The 22,903-nt window shown below is 42.8% G+C and overlaps 1 protein-coding gene across 1 annotated transcript; it reads left to right on the top strand.

Annotated features, from left to right (window-relative positions):
- Window positions 1–957: 957 nt before the first annotated feature.
- Window positions 958–13,046, top strand: LOC311175054 (JNK1/MAPK8-associated membrane protein-like; the record flags this gene model as incomplete). Its single annotated transcript, XM_084239944.1, has 6 exons — window positions 958–1,044; window positions 1,583–1,737; window positions 6,132–6,338; window positions 6,696–6,877; window positions 11,120–11,196; window positions 12,828–13,046. The coding sequence occupies exons 2-6, from the start codon at window positions 1,676–1,678 to the stop codon at window positions 13,044–13,046; spliced, it is 747 nt and encodes a 248-aa protein (XP_084096070.1). The 5' UTR covers window positions 958–1,044; window positions 1,583–1,675.
- Between the last annotated feature and the right edge of the window lie 9,857 nt (window positions 13,047–22,903).

Below are 22,903 nucleotides of genomic sequence, written 5' to 3' on the forward strand. Positions count from 1 at the left end.
CAAATAGGCCAGAAATCAGGTAGAGGGAGCATATTTGAGACTGGGCTATTTCTGGTTTTCCCCAGCAGCACAAAGGGAAAGAAATAAAAAATATCTGCTCACTGAAAAGTGAAAGGGCTTTGTGGGCCAGGCGGTCTAGATTGTGAATCATGAAGAATTTGGGAAATGATTGCCCTATAGCGGTTCCTAACCAGTGGAATCCAATGCTCAGTATGTTTTTTGAAGGAATCAATCAACTAGATGCCACTGAAAACAACAACAACAACAAAAAACCCTCCTTTAATGACTTGTTTTGTTGAAGTTAAAGGCAGTCATGGTAAAGAACAGCTGCATTTAAATTTTCGCCAAGCCTTGAGATTAGGGGCTTGATTCTAAGAGAGCGTTTCCTAATTACTGGTCACAGCAAGCTTTTCATAGGGGTGGACTTATTTAAAGTTAAAAACTGCCCCTTTAAAAATTATGTCCTTTCTGCTTTTCTGGCATTATAATATATTCTGTTACGAATGAAAGTGGTAATAGATTGTAAGTGATAATAGATTGTGTGTGTGTATTCACGTACTGTCCTGATTGGGCAAAATAAAAGGTGGCCATTCTCTATTAGTCTTCTAATTTTAGAAAATGGAAATTCAGAGGTTGAGGTTAGCATATCAAGAGTGACTAGCCAGAGCCTTTGGTGTTTACCAGGATAGGCTGAGTTCTGGGGCTAGTTCGGCTCTGCTGGTTGAGGATCTTAATCATAGGAAGCATATTAACAAGAGTCCAGTGTAAATCTGCGCTGTCACAGTATAAAAGGAGAAGCTTAAAATTTAAAATAAATGCATCAAGCCTTTTGTCTAATATGTAACTTTTTTTCATTGAACTGTGTTAAAATGTTTATGCTAGTGCTTCAGCTATTGTATTATTTCTTAATACCATAAAAGATGTGACCATACTGACATTTGTTTTTAAAAAGCGGTCGATATTCAACCAGCATGCCTTGGACTTTATTGTGGGAAGACCCTGTTATCTAAAAATGGCTCAACTGAAATATATGGAGAGTGTGGGGTAAGTCTTTATGTTTGTTATTTCATTTGCAAAATCTTTTTGCTTTTGAGATTGTTTCACATGTGTAATACTTTTTTCCTCAATGTCATTAATTTATAAAAAATAAGGAGGCATTAATAAACTGTTTGTTGTATTGATTGTAATCTTTTTTTGATTGTTATTTTTTAAAAACATTTTACAATTTCATAATTAGTTTTTATTGCTATATTACAATGACTTGGACATCCAAGTAAATTGACATTATAACTCCTGAACATTTCTCTGCAGTTATTTTTATGCAGTGTTAATAAGTAGGTTTCATTTAATGTTAATTATTTCAGTAGTTTAGTAAAAGGAATTCTTTAAGAGCATTATTCAGTTATAGAAAAATTTGTCATAGATTTCTTTTTGTTTTACTTAGGTTTTCTTTTTTATTTCTAAAAGATGCACCTGTAAACAGACATTTGAACTGGTGTCTTATAGAATAATTGGGAGGTGTTAATGTTCTCAAATAATGTGTGTACATAAGCAATAGAAATACTGTTTATTTTATATTTAGGTGTGTCCAAGAGGACAGAGAACAAATGCACAGAAATATTGTCAGCCTTGCACAGAGTATCCAGAACTTTATGATTGGCTCTATCTCGGATTTATGGCTATGCTTCCTCTTGTTTTACATTGGTTCTTCATTGAATGGTACTCGGGGAAAAAGAGGTTAGCATTTTCTATGACTGGACTGTCCAACAGTCTCGCTGGACTGTTGGTGACGTAATTATCATTGAGAAGAACTTATCAACAAGTATACTTCTTCTATTGTGTTAAAAGTAGTTAATTTATTTTTGCTTTTTATTTTGAGTGTGACAAGAAAACTTAATGGTAGGGCATGCTTCAGGGTAGGACATAAAAAAATAACCAATGTGGTTTATAGTCATAATCTTGCAGAGATGACAAATGTATACACAACTAATTACAATATAAGTCAGTCTTAAACGTATATAAACATTACGTGTATAGAAGTGTTATAAACACAATGCTTGGGGATTACAAAGAATGAAACAGATCAGTTGTGCTGGTTGGGATCCAAGAGACTTTTTAAACAAAAAAAATTTTAGGCAAAAGAGAACAGCATGCAGGTGAGAGTTGTCTGTTGAGTGGGAATGGAAGTAGTCTGGGTGGTCCAGGTATGGATTGCATATAAACGAAAGGTAACAAAAGGAGTGCAGGAAAGGTAGACTGAGGCCAGAATATGACGGTCCTTCGTAAGGATGTGAACTTTATTCTGTGGGAAACAAGGAGCCACATTCTACCTTTATACATGCAGTCATCATACTGTCTTACAGGGCCTCTTTAACTCAGAATATTTCTTGCGTAAGGTCCTTTCACTAAACTCTTCTCTACCTTAAATCCTCTCTTCTCTGAGTGGAACTTTCTACCTAGCTGCTGTTTGTCCTTCAGATTTTAGCTTAACTTACACCTACTGATAGATGTATATGCAGACCCAACTCTATATATACAGATACATATACAGAATCAATGCTGTCTCCCTCGGCATGATATCACCTAATATTGTATGGGGTAGACTAATATTAGTCATGACTTTCATTTCACTTTCATTTCATTTCGTTCCCTTGCTTTCCCTAGAGCTTATTGTTAAATTTGTTTTTCTTTAAAGCCAGGTCAGAAACACGTAGAAATTGCATAGTTTTGTGCAATATGGTCATAGGCTTTACTTTGCATGTAATTTACTTTTTTTTTTTTTTTAAGATTTATTTATTTATTTATACAAGCACTGGGTATAGTCAGAAGCGCGGGAGGGTGAGAGAATTCACCAGAGCCAGAGCAGGGAGCAGAGCAGGCAGCAGGACCGAAATACACTGCTGAGGGGAGCAGCGGGCGGCAGGAGAGGTCTGCGTGCCATGTGGGACCCTCCTCCAGTAGCCGGGAGCAGCCGGGTATTGAACCGGCGCCTCAGATGCTGTGGACAGCTTCGCAACCCAGCGCTCAACCGCTGCGCCACCGGGGAGGCCCTGCATGTAATTTACTTTTATGTAATTGATAGCTTTTTAATATATTTACTTAGTCATCTTTGGGGATATTTGCAGTGTGCCAGGTGCTGTAATTCAGAGAGAACTGAAATTTGGCTGCTCACAGTCTGATGGATGAGATAGACAAATCCTCACACTATGTGTAAGGTTCTATAGTAGAGGCATGAGGCAAGGACCTCATAATAATCCATGATTACCAAATAAAAATAGAAACTTACACAGTTTTAATACAGCATGAAGAAAGTAATTTTACCTTCTCACAGAAGAAAAAACTAAGTTGGACTTTGAAAAATTAGTAGTTTTTGATAGAATTAAAAAAGTGTCAAACATCAGGAATAAGATGTGCAGAAGTATAAGACAGAAAATTGCATAGTATAATCAACAAATGAGGGCTGAGGTAATAGGGATTAAATGAGGCTAGGCTATAGAGAGAGTGAGGGCTGCGAGAGTCTGAGGGCATATTCATAAAACGTGGTGATAACCTCAGATCTGTATCTGAAGAGGCAGTTTACCTGATAGGTGACATATATTTTAATAAAGTAATGGCAAGAAATGATGAGGTTGGCATTTTGTATCTACAAAATACAAATTCTAAAAGGAAGCAAAAGATCAGATTACATAATATGAATGTATGTTTATGTATTCAGTGTTTCCATCTGTATAAAATGCTACAGGAGTTCTGCTTCAAACAACATGGACTAATTTGTCCTTCTAAGTCATCCTCCTGTAGGAAACAATTAACATCTGAAAAAGATGTTAAGATATTGCTGAAAAAGACACACTAATTAAGATATTGCTACTTTCTCTGGAGGTAGTGGAGATCTAGATTTCTTCTCTTTCAGAAAACAAACAACTCCACCTTCACTCTAGGCCTGAGTAACAAAGCAGGCATTAGGGATGGAGAGTTGCTTGAGATTAGTTGCTAGTAGCAGCGTTGCAGTCTGGATTCTGAATCTTGGGCACCCAGCGCTGAACACTACCTCAGATTGCTGTGGAAGCCCAGGGAAATGGTGGTTGATGAGTGTTGGTGAAAGAAGCAAATTCTCATCGATGAAAAGCTTTCCTATTCTCAAGTTGACTCACAAGACACTTGCACATTATGATCTGTTAAAGAGCTCATAATCCTTGATTACCAAATAAAAATAAGCATGATGACTGAGAGTTGATAAAAACAATAATTATACAACAGTGTATATATGTTCCTAAAGGACCAAAGATAATGGGTGTTCAGTTGTAGAATACATAACTGCTACTTATATAAATTTTAAAGATAAAAAGGATGCACTCACAAGATCTCCACTCAATAAGAGATTAATAGGAATGAGTAACAGATGTGATTAGGAAAAAAGGAACTTCCTAAAAGTGAAAATTCATACTTGCTAAAATAAAAAAAAGATCAGATAAACAACTGAAAACAGAATTCATGAGTAGAAAAAAAATGTAAAGAAATAACAGTGGAACACTGAGAGAAAAGAAGATGGGAAATATGAAATATGTTGTGAGACAGGAAACATGGCATGAGAAGTTGCAATATGTTTCTGTAATATCTACAGGGAGTCCTCCCCAGATTCAATGAAATGTTCAGGCTCTGTAGCCTAAGCACCAGTCTACTCAGGAACACAGCTTGCCAGCAGGGCAGCATAAAACTTTCCTTGTCAGCAGTAGCTATTGAAGCACATCAGCTCAGGCACAAGGACATGAGATCCACACTGAGTGAGTGTGGGAGTCATCCAGGCCAAAGTCTTATGCAAAAGGAATCAGGTTCTACCGCGTGGGAATCGCTTCCAGGTTCCTGCAAGGGACAGGCCAGTTACAAGAATCACTGAAAGAAAAACCAATCCATGGCTTCCCCATCAGGTATTTACAGTTAATTTATAATTCCTGCCAGTCTACCTGCAATTTACCAATTAAGGGATTATTTGTATCACAAGCAATGTTAGCTAGCAATAAAGTTGACATTCTACCTTTGTCAGGCTTCCAGAGGAGCAGAACTACAGGGAACCACATACAGGGAAATATTTTGTTAGCTCTTTGCCCAAAGTATTTAACCAGAGTCTCTGGGGATAAAATAGACAAAGTGAAGGAGAGCCAGTATTTAAAGAAATGCTGGCTTCAGGTTTTACAGAAGTACGATAAACAGATGTACCAGATTGTTCTTTTGCAAAGTAAAAAACATTCCAAGCAGAATAAATTAAAAGAGATTGCCACTTACACTCATTACAATTAAACTGTGGAACACCAAAGACAACACAGAAGCCACATGGTGCTCCGGTCAATAGTCTCATGTTGTGCTCACAGCTGAGTGCCTTAGTCCTGTTGAATACTGCAGTGCCTGGATAAGTGCCTCCCAAATCAAAAACTAGGGTGCAGGACAGACTCAGTAGAGGAGCCCAGTCAAACCACAAAATAGAAATAGTCAAGCTGCTAAGTTTTGGTATAGTTTGCTGTGCAGTGATAGATGACAGAAACATTGCTTAAGAACCCAGAAACTTTGAAGACTAGACATTAGAAATAATAAAAGAGCTTAGTAAAGAGGGTGACTGTGAGATCAGTATACAAACTCATTTACCTTCCTGTATTCCATTTCTAGCATCATAAATAGTGTGGGGTAACTAACACCAAAGTAACTAATCTGTGGTAGATTTATATTGTGGTACTTGGCAAAGTAACTGTAAAGTTTATGGGGAATTGGAAAGGTCACACTGAAACCAGTACCACTGAAGAGGTAGAAGAATGCATGAACTATCCAGAACTATTGTCACGGTCTGTTGTGTCAGGGAGAGATAAAAGGACCACAGAAGGAAACTGAGAACCTAAAGGCAGACCAGTTATCTCTGAAACTACCTGGCAGAAGTGCCACTGTTACTTGGGATGAGTGTCCTTTTCTAGTAAACTAGGTTGAAGTCTTCTCTGTCTTCATATTTATTTGACTTTTGCCAGTTTAGAAGAATTTTTTTAGTTTCAGTAAAATTCCTTTTTAGAATTTGCACCTTGAAGCATACAGGTTTTATTTAAAGCCATTTATTGAAATCTGTGGTAATTATGCTTCCTTTGTTTTGCTAGTTCCAGTGCACTTTTCCAGCATATCACAGCATTATTTGAATGCAGTATGGCAGCTATTATCACCTTACTTGTGAGTGATCCAGTTGGTGTTCTCTATATCCATTCATGTCGCGTACTGATGCTTTCTGATTGGTACACAATGCTTTACAACCCAAGTCCAGATTACATCACCACAGTGCACTGTACTCATGAAGCTGTCTACCCACTGTAAGTGTTTGTTTAGACTTCTATTTTATTATGTGATCATATCATTATGATATTATAATTGTGCACAAAGTTTATTGTGTATCCCAGATTCGTTTGCTTTGATAAATTTCAGCAACTAAACTTGCTGATTGAAGGGCATGAACATTTTTAGGAATTTTGATACCCATTTCCAAACTTCCTCCTGGAAAAGAACCAGCATATCCTTCCTGTTAGTGTGTGAGAGTCTTTACCAATCCTCTACTAGTCTGAGTACTCAATAAACCTAATATACTTTTTAGATCTTTTAGTAGCTTTGATTTAAAGATGATCGATGATAGTTATTTTAAAGCATATTTTTTATGTTCTAATTTCTTATAGGTACACCATTGTATTTATCTATTATGCATTCTGCTTGGTATTAATGATGCTGCTCCGACCTCTTCTGGTAAAGAAGATTGCCTGTGGGTTAGGGAAGTCTGATCGATTTAAAAGTGTTTATGCTGCACTTTACTTCTTCCCAATTTTAACCATACTTCAGGCAGTTGGTGGAGGCCTTTTATGTAAGTTTATGGGATAAAGTGGGTAAATACAGTTACTATACTATTACTTGTGATTTTTTTTTTTTTTTAGTATAATTTTAGAACTTTTTAAAATAGTTTTCCAGGGCCTCCCCGGTGGTGCAGCGGTGAGTGCTGGGTTGCAAAGTTGCCCCGCAGCCTCTGCAGAGCCGGTTCGATCCCCGGCCACCGGGTGAGGGTCCCACATGGCGCGCAGACCTCTCCTGCTGCCTGCTGCTCCCCTCAGCAGTGTACTTCGTCAGTCTGCCTGCTGTGCTCTCCCCTCTGACCCTGGTGAATTCTCTCCCGTGCTTCTGACTATACCCAGTGCTTGTATAAATAAATAAATAAATCTTTAAAATAAATAAATAGTTTTTCAATCCTTGAAAGTAAGCCCTTGTATATATATATTAACTGAAAGTCTTTTTTTTTTCTTTTTTCTTTTTTTCTTTTTTTTTTTCTTTTTTTTTTTTTGCATAGAAGAACTGGGGTGTTAGCCAAAGATGTGTGTGTGGGGCGAGGGAGGGTGAGAGGATTCACCAGAGACTAAGTGGGGAGCAAAACAGACAGATTTACTGAAACACACTGCTAAGGGGCACAGCAGGTGAGACAGGCGAGGTCTGCTGCACCATTTGTGGGTTAGCTTCCTAGCCAGGCATCAAACTCAGGCCATAGTGGTAATAGCTCTGAGACTTAATCCCTAGGCCACCGGGGAGGCCCTAGTCTTATTTTTATGAATTACAGCTTTCTTGGAATGAAATGGAATTCTCAAGAAATCAGTGGCAGCTAATGAGAACTGATTTCTATTTATAGACTACTTTGTATTTGCAGCTTTTAATCTAAATAGGAAGATTTTAAAAGCCTAAACATAAATTTTAAAACAAAAACTAGTTTTTGCATATAGTATAGTATATAGAAATTTTTCATGTTAATGTGTACTGTTTCCCATTAAGTTAGGCCTTAAATTTCCAAGTTCCTTTATGAAAACTTTTTGGGTACAGTTTTTAAAAAAACCCTCAATATACTCTTTAATATATCCATTAATCAGTAACCACTTAGGTTGAACTGCAATGCAAAATAAGAATTAAGAAGTTAAGACACATATAATAAGCTATAAATAGTTGAGAGAACATAGTATGTATGGTGTTTGTTTGAATATGGGCCATTGAACAATGCAAGGATATTTGTACCATCTTTTAAATGAAGCCTGCCAGGCTGCAGAGGGCAAGCCTTCTGGCCTAAAGATACTGTCAGAATTCAGCAACACCATGCAAGTAATGTAGCTTGATAATGACTTTGGTTCAATGTAAGGGCAAAGTTGAGGGTAAGGCCAAGGGAAAGGTAATTGGAGACTAGTATGTTATTCCCTTATGTTCTGGTTTAATCTTAGGTGTATTGCTTCATTTGTCTTGCATGGTACTTGAAAATCTAGTTTTTCTATCTCCTGTCATTCCCCTGTTTTCTTGGATTTGGTCAACCCGTTTTTTACCTGCCTGGCTGGTTTTTATAAGCGTTTGACATTGCTGTTCTTGCTGTAGGGAGTAGAGACCTATACTGAAAGGGATCTGAGACAGAAGAGTGACATAATCAGCTTTATGTTTTAGGAACATAACTTGGTAGCAGTGTAGTAGATGGATTGGCCTGGAAGAGGAGAACCTGGAGCAGCAATTATGAGATTATTATAGTGATAAAGCAAGCCTAACTGCCCAAAGCAGAGAAGCTCTGGATGGACTATCTTGAAGATGTAGGTAGCTAATTAATAAGCTAGGTAACTAATTAAATTTCAGGGATTAAGCAATAGGAATAAGATGATAAAGTAACTCACTGACTTACTAACGGGATTGATTCCACTGAATATTAGAAACAGCAGATAAGTTGGTCAGTTCAGTTTTAGGTATTCACGGAGTACAGGTATTTATGCTAGTCCAGAACTAGGGAGGGCCGTCTATGCTGGAAAGATTAAGAATTGTCAGCTTTCAAAAATCCTTATGTCTGGACTGTAGGTAGTGTTATTATATGCAGTCGTCTTGGTTATGAAATGGAGGAAAGGGAAAAAACTGAAAAGCCAGGAAGGACTTGGAAGATCCCTAGAAGACTTCCAGACAGCACTGCCTCTTATATTGTAGCTGCCTTTATTGAAAAATGCCTTTTTTTTTCCCCTCTAAACATTTATTTATTGATGCATACAAGAACTGGGATATAGGCCAGAAGTGCAGGGTGTGTGGGGAGAGGATTCACCAGAGACAGGGTGGGGAACAGAACAGGCAGACTAACTGAAATACACTGCTGAGGGGAGCAGTGGGCGAGACAGGAGAGGGCTGCTGAGAGCTACATAATGCTGTGCTTAACCCCTTGTGCCACCAGGGAGGCCCGGAAAATGCCTTTCTACCCTTAATGTCTTTAGATCATTTTGTTAATAACTCCACTCAGAACACATTCATAGAGGATCAAGGAGTTATTAGTTGTTACTCATCCTCACGAAATGTCAGCTTATGCAGTCTGCTGAAATTAATCATAGAGGGCATCATGTCAACTCACTTTAATGATACTGAAAAATAAAAGAAAATTCTTGATTTGTAGAGGTGTCTTAGTTCAGTCTGCAGTAACAATACCATAGACTGGGTGGTTTACAAGACACCAGCAGATTTGGAGCCTAGCAAGGGCCTGCTTAGTTCATAGGTGGTATTCTCAGAGCAGAAGGATAGAGAGCTATGGTCTTTATGCTATTCGTGAGGACTTTGTCCTCATGACCTAATCACCTCCAGATGTTACCACATTGGAGGTTATGATTTTAACATGAAGTTATGGGAGAACACAAGCATTGAGTTCATAGCAAGGGAGTACGGAAGTCTGAGATATTCTCAGTTTTATATTTTGTGTGAATATAAAACATTTTGAGAAAGATGTGGGTTTTCTGTAAGAAAAAGTTTTTGTTTAAAATATTACAATATTAGGCCTCCCCAGTGGTGCAGCGGTTGAGCACTGGGCTGCGAAGCTGCCTGCAGCCTCTGCAGTTCCGGTTTGATCCCCGGACGCCTGGCGAGGGTCCCACATGGTGCACAGACCTCTCCTGCCGCCTGCTGCTCCCCTGAATAGTGTGCTTCATCAATCTGCCTGCTCTGCTCTCCGCTCTGACTCTGGTGAATTCTCTCACCCTCCTGTGCTTCTGACTGTACCCAGTGCTTGTATAATAAATAAATAAATCTTTAAAAAAAAAAAAAAGAAAGAAAGGAACTACTATATCTGTAAGAATTTGAAAAAAAAATATATTACTATACTCTTTGAAGTAGACATTTCCAGTAATTAAGAGCACTGAATGATCCATTTATCCTATGATGTATGAACTTTCCTAAATTATAATTAAAGCTGATTACTTTTCTTAAACAAACTTCCCCATTTGGATCAGAAAATACAGAAAATTTGAGTGTTTTTCTAATTTCTTCCAAATTTAGTACATGGTTAATATTCTAGCTGCAGGAAAAAGGTTAATTCTTTATATTCAATGAATGTCATAAGCAGGGGGTCTATTAAAGCTGGGTCAAGTATGGGTTCACATTTTCACATGGTCGGGGGAAAATCAGAAAATAGTGTTTTTTGACATATGAAAATTATATAAAATTCACTTTTTATTTATTTATTTATAAAAAGATTTATTTTATTTATTTATTCATACAAGCACTGGGTACAGTCAGAAGCGCGGGAGGGTGAGAGAATTCACCAGAGCCACAGCGGGGAGCAGAACAGGCAGAAGGACCGAAGTACACTGCTGAGGGGAGCAGCGGGCGGCAGGAGAGGTCTGCGCGCCATGTGGGACCCTCCTCCGGTGGCCAGGGAGCAGCTGGGGATCGAACCGGCGCTGCAGAGGCTGCGGGCAGCTTTGCAACCCAGCACTCAACCGCTGCGCCACCGGGGAGGCCCCTAAAATTCACTTTTTATTGTCCATTAAGTTTTATTGGAACATAGATGTGCTCATTTCATTTATGTGTTTGCCTAGTATTCTCACTTCATTTGTGGAGTTGCATGACTGAGGCAGAGACTGTATGGGCCACAAAGCCTTTAAGCAATTGACTGTCTGGCCCTTTACAGAAAAATTTGCCAGCCCTTCCTTAAGGTATTAGAACTAAAGTCTCTCATAGAACTGACTGAGAAAGTTTTTGACTGTGGGAAATTCTACTATTTGAATTTTTTTGTTTTATTCAGAAAACTTGTGTAATTTTCAATATAACACCAATGTTTGCTTTTCAGATTATGCCTTCCCCTACATTATATTAGTATTGTCTTTGGTTACTCTGGCTGTGTACATGTCGGCTTCTGAAATAGAGGTAGGAAATATTTTTCCTTTGTTAAAGATTTTTTATAATAATTTTGAGAATTGAATAGTAGTGTTATAATATGGTACTAGTGATTGTTTTAGTAACCCGTGGCTAAATGAAGTCACTTAGCTTTTAGCTCATTAAATTTATGAAAGGTTAGATACAGGACTATTTTCTTAGGAAATTAATGAATTAGTTGGGCTCAACTGTCCAGCGAGTTGGAGAAAAGTCGTCTTACATTTTTTACCCAGATAGGAACTAATTATTAAAATATTGAGACTAACACTATTTTGAGAGAATTAAGCTTGTACTTTTACAGTGTCAACACTGTCCTTTGTAATTTTATTTGTGTTCCACATCCATCTATATTTTGTCCCCGATTTTATTTTTGGGATTGTAGATACTTATTTTGCCCTCTAATATCTAGAATATTTCGGTGATTTAGAAATAACATTAAGTCATACTAGTTGTGATTTGTTTGTTTTGAAATATACTTTAAAAAATTTTATTAAGGTAATGCTGGTTTATAATACTGTGTATGTTTTAGGGGGCTGAAATACTCTTTCTGTGCCTCTAACATTTTAGTACTTCAGTGGAAGGCCAGTGTTAGAAAGAATTCCAAAAAAAAGTGTAAAGTGTCCTAGGATTTTTTTTTTCTCCTGTTTGCTATTCTAGCGTTTATGCATTGCCTTTTACTGCTCACGACAGTTAAGTGCTTTCTTAACATTTTTAACATAAAAAGTTCAACCCAAAGAAAGTAAGTTGTTAACTATTTTGGAGTGCTTACTATTAACGGTCCTTTTCTATTATATTAGTGAAAGAGTGAGAGGACAAAAATCCTAATGACTTTTAGTAGAGGAAAAACCCAGACTATTTTTACGGTATTTTTTCAAATGTTTTAATTTTTGTACTATCCCCATTTTTCTCTGTAATCATTTATCAACAATGTAACATAATTAAAGAAGATGAGGAAATTGGATTTTGCTATTTTTTTCAGTTTTGAAGAAAGAGTTGGGTGAAATTGAATAAAATGTTTTTTTAAATTACCGATAACTACTCTGGATACATAAAATAACTTCAAACTTGTTGCTCTGCTCCTGTGAATTTCTCCCATGTAAAATGTTCTGTATGTCAGTTAGGATGCTACACATGAATCAGAAATGGAGACCTGAATCAGGAAGAGACAGTCTAGCTCTAATTGAATTGATGAGGCATTTACAAGAGGTAGTGGGTAGTTAACCTATTGCAAATTACACTTGGTTTTTTATTACACATTTAGATACTACTTTTTATAATTTGGTCCTTTCAATTCTGCATATTGGAGAACAGATTAAAAGGAATTCAGTAATCACCTGTGACTTCTGCTTCCTTGTAATTATCGAGGCTCCAGTAATAATGGATTAAGGAAGTGGGTGTCTGTACTTCCTATAGACTCAGCTGCTGCTGAGTGCTCCGGTGACTGGAGGAAGCCTGGCTTAGCTGTATAGTGGCCAAAATGAGTGAATATTAGGTTCTTTTTAGCTGTGATTCTGAGGTTGTAATTCTGTGTGAAAAGAGACTTTAAATTAAAATGTAACAAATAATCTGATTCATTACAATAATCTATGTTTATCTTTTCTTTCTTTCCTAAAATGGTATAGAACTGCTATGATCTTCTGGTCAGAAAGAAGAGACTTATTGTTCTCTTTAGCCACTGGCTACTCCATGCCTATGGAATAATCTCCATTACCAGAGTGGATAAACTCGAGCAAGATTTACCACTTTTGGCTTTGGTACCCACACCAGCACTCTTTTACTTGTTCACTGCAAAATTTACTGAACCTTCACGGATACTCTCAGAAGGAGCCAATGGACACTGAATATAAAATGCCAAAAAAAAAAAAAACCCACCTCAGAAGTGTTCTAGTAAATAGAGAAATGAAGTATATAAGTAAGCTTCTGTCATACATGGGAATAAGAGCATTTCTCAATGTTTTGTTATTGGATTTAACAAACTATGTTTTAACTGTTAATAAAAATAACAGGAATTTCAGACATTTCTCTAAGTCTGAAATGACATAGTATAATACACTACACAATTAGAAAGCATTGTTATACTAGAGGCCTGTTAGGAAGCACTCACCTCTGCAACAATTAGTTTTCCTAAGGGGAAAATCATGTTCTTGTGTACCCAGAGATGTGTGGTTTCCATTTCTATTAAGAAAAACCGAGCATATAACCTGAAATCCTTAGCATTGGCATAGTTGTGTATACCTTTCAGTTATAATGTATTATAAGGACAAACATTTGTGGGGTCTGATGGCAAATGTGGAAGTATGTTGTTTTGTTACCTATTTATTTTCACCAAAAAAGTATTTTGATCTATTAGAAAAAGACTAACTTATTTCACAGGTTTTCTGTTCATAGGTAGTTTGTTTGAAGACATCTTCAAATTATTCCTTTTTTGTAAAAATAATAAAAAATTTAATCACAAGAAATTTCAAGCTGGACCCTCGACCCCCTGGACCCCCGACCCCCTGGACCCCCGACCCCCTGGACCCCCGACCCCCTGGACCCATTTCTGGGCACCTCATTTCCAGCGGTGATGCTCAGTTTGTTCTTCTGCTTGGTCTCTGCTGCAGCCTTTATTTTCTCAGCACCCCCCTCCCCAGCTGTGCCGTGTAAGCATGCCCTCCCCATCCAGGATGTGCTCACCCTCATTCAGAGGAAGCAATGGAACACTTCCCTCAGGCCCCCAGTTCTCCCAGCTGCAGGTTGCCACAAAGGCCCTTGGAGCACACTCCAATGGGAAGCAATGTTCCCTTACCCCTCCTTCCACCCCACCATTTGCTGTCTCAGGATAGTCCCCACCTGGTTTCTTTTGGCCCAGGAACCCTGCAGCCCTGACCCACACAGCTGAGCGGCGCAACCGAGCACAACATCGCGACAGACACCGCGCAAACCCGCTTCTTCCCGACAGGGCGCCCGAGGGCCACAGGAGCCGAGCGTTTGCAGGCCCCGGTCACGGAGCTCCCGACAGCCCCCCACAGTCCCGCTCCCCGCTGGGAACCACCGCTCCGTCTGGGCGGCATCCGCGGTCCCGTGCAGGGGCGTTGGCTCCGGCCTTTCGGGGCTCCGGGCTCAGCCCCAGCCACGCCCCACCCCGCACCCCAGCTGCGCGCACTCGAGGCCTGAGACCCGCAGCTCTCTTGGGGGAACCGCCCAGCCCCGGGGGTACTCACTGCCGTCCCCGCCGCTCCAGGTCTCGTCCCCCGCTGCCGGTGGCCCCTGCGCCAGGCCGCGGAGACCAGCTCCGCCGCGGGCGCCCCAACAAGCCACGTGCCCGGCCCCCGGAGGCTCCTCCGCCCTCACCCTCGCGCTCCAGCCCGCGGGCCTCGCCCACAGGTGCCGCGAGGGCGCAGCTGCTCCGGGAGCCCCGCGGCTCGGCCCCCGCGGGCAGGGCTTGGGCCTTGGCGCCCGCCTTGGCTGGTCTGAGCGGCTTTTTCAGACTCTCCCGCCTGCTGCGCAGAACCCCGCCCCCCAGGCCGCTTAAGGCCACCCCGACTCTCCTCTCCGGGCCAGAGGGGGCCTCTCGCTGCCCCTGCCCCGGGCGCTCCGAGAAGGCGCCCCCCGCCCAGGCCCCTGGCGTGGCCGTGAGCCCCGCCCTCCGTGGGCTGCCGGGGTGCGCCGGGGAGCGGGGCAGGGAGCGGGGGGGGGGCGTCGGGCTCCTGCTCCCCCGCTGCGTCCGTGGCTCGGGATCCCGGGCAGGTCCCCGCCGGCAGCTCCTCCTTCCCCCAGGGCTCCTCGGGCAGCTCCCGGGCCGCGTCCGCCTTCTGGGGGCCGCGGCGCCTCCAGGGTCGTTCGCCCCCACCACGGGCAGAGCTGGGGGGACGCTCACCCCAGACCTGCTCTGAGCGGGGCTAAGTCCGTCCGCGGCTCCCCCGCCGTGCGCACCATCCCCGGTGGCGCCCGCTCCGGGGGTCGCAGAGAGGAGCCGCGCCCCTCGCTCCCGCCCGAGGCCTTGGGGGGCCGCGTCCCCGTCTGCGCCGGGTCCTGCCACCCGGGCCGGCCGTGGGGCTCCGGGCACACTGCAGAGGGTCCTCGGGCTCCGGGGGCTGGCGTAGGCCTTTCGGTGGGAGCTGCAGGGCGGAGGGGCCGGGATCCGGGGTGAGGTTGTTATAGGACAGGGAGAGGGGCAGCCCAAACCCCGCAAACCTGCCTATTCTAAATGGGTTCTGCCATCCGCCGCATCAACACAAAACAGACTTTAATGGGAAGGAACTTTAATACAACTAGGAAACAATACAGGTAAGGCAAAGAGTCTAGTTTCTAAGTGAAGCACCAAAAGTTACCCGTCCCCTCGTGGGTAAAAGTCCATCCAAATGGGATTGGCCCAGAGCAAGGCCCCAAAGCCTGCTACAAGTCTAAAGTATCTTCCAGTGGGGACCCTCAGAAAAGGGTCACAAACAACCGGACAAGCCCGGAAGGAAAAGAGCAAAATCAACATCAAGATAAAAGCTGCCATTGTCACCTCCCCACGGGTCTCACCCACATCTGTGTCACCCCGTCCACGACCACAAGACAAGCGCAGTTTCTTCACGTGTCTCTAGGCTCCATATGCGCCTCCTTCAGGTCTCCTGGCTCCATCCTGCTTCCTTCCTCAGTCTCTTCTGCAGCTTCTCCTCTTCCTGCTCAGCTCCACCCTCCCTTGGGTGGGGCAGGGAACCTCCCCCTTTCCTGGGGACCACCCTGTTACAATGTGAGGTGGGGGCTGCAGGGCGGGCGGGCCGGGGCGGAGGGGCCGGGATCCGCGGTGAGGTGAGGTGGGGGCTGCAGGGCGGGCGGGCCCCAGGGCATCTGGACTCTCCTGGGCTCTCTCCGGCGTTCCCGTGGCGTCTGCTCCTCTCTCGCTCTTGCTGCTGCGGGGCACTTGCCCGCCGGCTCGCGGAGACGCCCCCTTATATGCGCCGCCCGGCGCCCCAGGTGTGCGGCCTTCAGGCCCAGGTGATGCTGCAGAGGCCCGGGCCCCCGAGCAGAGCGGCGGCCTGGACCCCCGCTCAGGCCCTGAGCCCCACCACCGTGCGCGCCCCGGATCCGCTGAGGGCCGCCCCGCAAAGGGTCGCAGTGTCTTGTGTGTTTCGGGAGACACTTTGGAAAAGTCACTGGCCCTCAGGTGACTGCACACTCGCAGGGACTTTCCCAGCAGCTCAGGTGCTCTCACCCACTCTCTGAACCCCTCCCCGCGTAGGTGACCGCACCTGCAGCCCTCCGCGTGCTCTCATCACCAGCCTCCATCTCGCGTTTAACAAAAATATTTCAGGGACCCAGCACATCGCCCCCCAAAATAAATCATCTCGGTTCCCATGTGGAATCCAATCCCCCGGCCCATTTCAACCCTCAACACCTGCTCCCACGGGTGAGAGACTCTTCCTCCATCGGATCGACTTTGCACTTGGGCACCTCTTCCTGACAAGCTCCTCCTTTTCACACCATGATGGGTTCAGTGTGTACCCCTGCCTGCACTGTGGTGTGTGTGGGGTGGGGCTTTCTCTTTTTTCCAAGAGTTATTTATTGTATATACAAGCACTGGGGTGTAGACCAGAGGTGGGGGAGCGTAGAGGATGCACCAGAGAGAGTGGAGGTCAGAACAGGTGGATCTACTGAAATTCCCTGGTGAGGGGAGCAGCGGGGAGATGGGAGGGGTCTGCTGGGCCCTGTGCGCTGCTCCTGGCCGTGGGGTCCGTCTCTTGCTGCAGTGGCTGGCGAGAGCTGGATTGGGCTTTCTTTAAGAAATGACCTAAGTAAATGCTTAGAACACAAATAAAAATCTATATTTGTAAAAATGCAAACCAGCACTTTTTTATACTAACTAATACTGGAAACAACCTAAATCAAAACCCCAGGAAACAGTCAAATAGATGACAATCAATGTAGCAATTAGGTACAATCATTCTGAATAGTTTTCAATGACTTGAAAAATACTTATAATGTTAAATGAAGGAGGAAAGATATAAAATTGTAGACATAGTGTTATTCCAGATAGAAAATGAACTTAGGATTGATTTAAATTTTAAATACCAGACAAAATTGAAATCACGTGTTATGTATGCATTTAGTGATACACACTGAGCTGATGAATTGTCTTGAAGGGCAAGGGGAATAATTGTGATGACAGCCACATATTCGTGCTTAGTGGGAGAGGAAGATTATGATACAATGTTGTAGGGTAAGGAAAAATGTCAGGCTTTTCTGCCCTCCCACCATCAGGATAGATGATGGATCCTTGCTATCCTGAATGCATGCCTGATGGCGGGCACCTGGAGTAGGGTGTGGGCATAGGTAGATGGGATTCATCTGGGCTGAGACTGGGCTTTTAAGGGCGGCATCATGGGGACACCAGCAGCAGCTGAAAGAGAAGCCAAGAAAGAAGCAGAAAGAGAAGCAAGAGAAGCAGAAGCCGATAGAAGGCAGGAGAGCACAGAGTGAAGACATGCTGGGGGCTGGGAGTTCTGCCACCCTACAAGCCCCCCAGCGCCTCCGCCTGCCGTGTACCTGGTAATCCTAATAAAAACCTGCAAAACCACAGATGACTCTGATTCCTCCTTTACCCGATCTGCTGGATCATAGAAAACCTGCATTGTGGCCTGTCCTGCCATTACAAATGTGGTCTTAGGTTTCGTCACCCAGTTAATGGAAGTTCATTTTGTAATTTTAAATTTTCACGTGAATAGTCTCTGCACTTACACACAGGTGTTAGAGTTCACAATTCAAAATATTGAAAATTATGAGGAAGAAAGTAAGATAACTCTTGAAATTGTCTTTTAAAAAATGATTTGGAGAGGTCTACTCTGCCTTGTGGGTCAACTCCCTGGCCGGGGATCAAACTCAGGCCACAGTGGCTGACCATAGCTTCATAGTGCTGAGACTTTAACCCCCATGCCATCAGGGAGACCCTAGAAGTATTTATCTTTTGATTGAAAAAAAATCACAATTCACCGTTCTTCATTTTATTTTATTCTAATGATCAACTTTTCTACAATGTACACAAGTCCCTTTCAGTTTCAGAACCAGTCAACCAAAGCGAATTAAACAATTGGTGCAATCAGTGATGCATTTATCCCCCTGCTCCTCGGCAGGTGAAAAGTAACCACAGATTTTTTTTTTTTTTTTTTTTAAAGAAAGCCTTAAGAATTCTGTTCTGGTTATGTAACAGCGTGGTGCCCAGGAAAAGGGTAAGTTTCAGGTTCCTTGCCCCACACAAGGGAGGGTGGAGCTGAGCAGGTGGAGACAGTACTGGAGAGGAGACTGGAGAAGGAAGGAAGCAGGGTAGAGAGCCAGAAGGAGACCTGGAGGAGGCACATGGAGCAGAGAGCCATGGTTGAAAAAGATGTGGGTGAGAGACTTGAGGGGAAGTGTTCAGGTTTTATCTTGATTTTGATTTTGCTCTTTTCCTCCCAGACTTGTCTGGCTGTTTCTGACCCTTTTCTTTGGGTCCCTGCAGGAAGGTGCTTTAGGCATGTGGCAGCTTTTGGGCCTTGCTCTGGGCCAATCCCGTTTGGCTGGACTTTTAACCAGAGGGCATGGGTAAGTTTGGGTGCTTGACTTTGAAACTATATTCTTTCTCTTTTCTGTATTTCTCTCTAACTGTATTAAAGTACCTTTCCATTTAAACTGTTATATGTTTTCTCTTGATGGGGCAGATGGCAGAACCTATTTCGAGCAGGCAGGGTTGGGGGTTCTGGAGTGTCTCTCTGCCTGCCATGTAACAGTTACAGAAAACTTTCTAAGGGTGAACACATGGCCTTCCTGATAGCAAAGCAGGGGTGGGCAGAGCAGCCACATATCAGTAAATGTCAAGGTCACCTTGTTGGGTTTGTTGTTGTTGTTTTTACTGAGGGGTGATGGATTATTAGAGTAGAAAAATTTAGAAAGGAAGATACTGTAAGGGCAATTTATAAATCTTTATTTACCCAACTATGGAAGGTTCCAGCAATCTAAGGAGGGGTCAGAAAACATGATCAGCCAGAGGTGGGGGCAGAGAGATGATCAAACTTAGAAGACCAACCCATTCTGACCTCAAAGCAATAATTTCCACACACATCCCATCAAAGAACATTATGAAAGAACGCCCCTTACCCTGGCAAAATGCAGCTTTTGTTCTTTCAGAGCCTATCTGTGTCTATGCAGATGTCTCTCTTTCCTACTCTCTTTTCCTCAATCACATTGCCGTGTGCTGATGAAAGGGAACATTACTGAATGATTTGTCAGAGGGATCAAAGAAACCCCCACCCCCATAATGAACCCCATCACCTGAATTCCAAGGGGGTTTCTTAAAGTTTTAGCTTGAACCGAGGGTCCTACTCATTTGTCAGCCCAAGTGAACCATTTTACTCTTTTTCAACTTTGAAAATATGTATTGTGTTTAATCAACAAGCTTCATATAATCATAGGTAAATATATGAAACAGTGAAAATAATAAGGCACTAATTCAAAGTCCAGCCCCTTCCAGCTTTCAAATACAAGGTCTGGGGCCTCCCTCATGGTGCAAAAGGTAAGTCTCAGCACTATCAAGATACTGGCAGCCACTGTGGTATGAGTTCCATCCCCAGCCTGGGAGCTGGCCCATATGGTGCCTCAGACCTCTCCTAGCTCACCCGCTGCTCCCCTCAGCAGAGTATCTCTGCATCTCTGGCCTACAACCCCAGTCTTGTCTTGTATACAAAAATAAATAAAAATGTAAAAAATAAACAAATACAAGAGGACTGCAATTTGTACATAACTATGGGAAGAAGAAGACAAAGTTTGCAATGGAGCAATGGAGCAATAAAATTTGAAATAACTGATAAAATCTTCCTGTAACTAGTTCATTGCCTTTACAAAAAGAAATATAGAACATAATAGAATGAATGCCTATATTCCAAGTCAACTTACACAGATCAATATAAATCTAATGTCCTGCCAAACAGAACATTTTCATTTTCTGTCTCATCCTAGAAATGAAAACCTGATTATTTCAGCAGTTTCCATCATTGACAAGAAAGATGGTGGTATCAATTTATATAGATTCATTTGTGGTAGTTCAACAGTGAGCTTATTTCTGGGTAAACCTGCAAACTGTACAGGAACAGAAATATCAAAAATGAAAAGGGTGCTAAGGCTCCAGGAAAAGGAAGAAAGAAAGAAAAAAAACAAAAACAAAAAAAACCGGGAATAGCAAGAGGTGTTCAAGGAACAAAAGAATGCCAACATTTAAATCCCATTTTTTTAAAAGGGGATTTTATTTTTGTTTTATTTTCTTTAAGGCTGAGTGCAGAGGGCCTCCCCGGTGGCGCAGCAGTTGAGCGCTGGGCTGCAAAGTTGCCCGCAGCCTCTGCAGCGCTGGTTTGATCCCCGGCTGCTTCCCGGCCACCGGGCAGGGGTCCCACAGGGCGTGCAGGCCTCTCCTGCCATGCCCACTGCTCCCCTCAGCAGTGTACTTTGGTCCTTCTGCCTGCTCTGCTCCCCGCTCTGGCTCTGGTGAATTCTCTCACCCTCCTGCGCTTCTGACTGTACCCAGTGCTGTATAAATAAATAAATCAATCAATCTTTAAAAAAAAAAAAAGATTGAGCGCAGACAGTGGAAGCCACTGAAGAGCTTTTTGAGTCTGTAAATAAATGACGTGACAACAGGTTGTCTTTTGTGAGGGCAGCGAGGACCAAGGGAAGGACTGCAGACAGCCCTCGGGAAACATCTGGTTCCTCCCTTTCCTCTCCCAGGACAGCAGCAACGGTACCCTTGCTCGCCAGGTACAAATTCAGACCCCAGGCCCAGCTTCAGAAAGGCCCGCCCACGGATGAGTGGGTCTGGCCCTGCCTTGTCCAGTGGCAGGTGACCAGCCCACAATCGAGGATTGTGAATTTGACAGACACACGTGACCAGAGACGTGGCTCTAACTTCATTATCAATTTCATGTTTTCCAGTTTCACGATTTGAATTTCCTGACTTAATTCCTCTCCTTGATTCCTTTATAAAGCACACTGGCACTATCCTGCAAGTAAGTCACTTAAGTGCAACATTTTCTCTGGTGGCACCATGAAGCAGATGACAAAGGGATGATCTTACTTAGCGTTCCATCAGCGTGAAGGCAGAAGATTATCCTAATAACTGGTCATCTATTCTATGACCTTTCCATCTGAAACATTCTTTCTTCATCTCTAGAGAACAGATCTACTTTGTCTGTTTTAGAAATTATGGAGAATAAAACCTACATTTTTTTATTAACACTCTGTTTTATGAATGTTCCATAATTGGAAAAACTTAACAAACCTAGATGGGACTTTCTATTTGTATGCAATTTATAGATTCAATGAAATTCCAATACAAATCACAATGGTGTTCTTCAGTGAAATGGAACCAACAGGGCTCAAATTCATATGGGATCACAACAACCTCTAGTAGCGAAAGTTCTTCTGACTGAAAGGTTGGGGGAGAAAGTGGGATTAACTCAGGACATCATTTCTCCCTAACAAAAGGAGGTATTTTTGCATCAGGCAACACCACACTGATAAAGAAACGGGAGTCATGGAGCAGGCTACATAATGCAGGATGCTGCTGAAGCACAAGATCCTGGCCTTTTTATTGATTCACAGCATTGGTCAAGTAAGGGTGAGGAGCAAAAGGAAAGGGGAAGGAGATTAAGGGATAGGAGATTAAAGAAAGGGGAAGAATATAGAAGATCGGGGATTATGAGTCTGCCCTTCAGGCACTTCTCATCAGTTTGATGACTTGGTATTGTCATTGAGGTCAAACCCTAATCCCCAGCCATGGTTCTAATCTTATCATCAAGGCTTCTGGGGTCCTTTGTTATGCATTGGTCCTCAGCCGCCTCCCCACCTCTGGGCATTCCGGGTCATACCTCATGATGCATAGCCTTCCCAGCATGATTAAGCTTTGTGCTCTTGTTTGATCTGAAAGAGCACCTTGAAGGGTTGGGCTCTGCACCTAACTGACCAGGCCATCTTGACCTTGCTTAGAACTATAGGTGACAAAATGGTGGCCAAACAATCCGCTTAGGAGCAGCAGACCCACAAGGTATTACACTCCCAGACATCAAAGAATACTACAAATCTATGAAATGAAAACAGTATTGGAACAAAAACAGACACAGAGAACAATGGTGAACTAACCTATGACACGGGAGCAAAGAATATACATTGGAACAAGAATAGCCTCTTCCATAAATGGTGCTGGGGAAACTGGATTGCAACATTCAAAAGAATGAAACTAGACCACTACCTCACACCATACACAAACCAACTCAAGTGGATGAAAGACTTGCATGTGAACCTGGCAGCATAGAATACACAGAAGGTAACACAGGCCAACACTCAATGACACGATCCTTAGAAACGTCTGAGGTTTCTTCTCCAGAAGCAAGGAAGGAAACCAGAGAGAATGTAGACAGTGGGGCTATTATAGGACAGGGAGAGGGGCAGCCCAAACCCCGCAAACCTGTCTATTCTATGTAGGGTTCTGCCATCCGCCGCATCAACACAAAACATATGAGACTTTAATGGGAAGGAACTTTAATAAAACTAGGAAACAATACAGGTAAGGCAAAGAGTCTAGTTTCTAAATGAAGCACCCAAAGTTACCCGTCCCCTCGTGGGTAAAACTCCATCCATATGGGAATGGCCCAGAGCAAGGCCCCAAAGCCTGCCGCAAGTCTAAAGCATCTTCCAGTGGGGACCCACAGAA

The sequence above is a fragment of the Talpa europaea genome (assembly GCF_964194135.1).
Source record: "Talpa europaea genome assembly, chromosome: 8".
Lineage (NCBI taxonomy): Eukaryota > Metazoa > Chordata > Mammalia > Eulipotyphla > Talpidae > Talpa > Talpa europaea.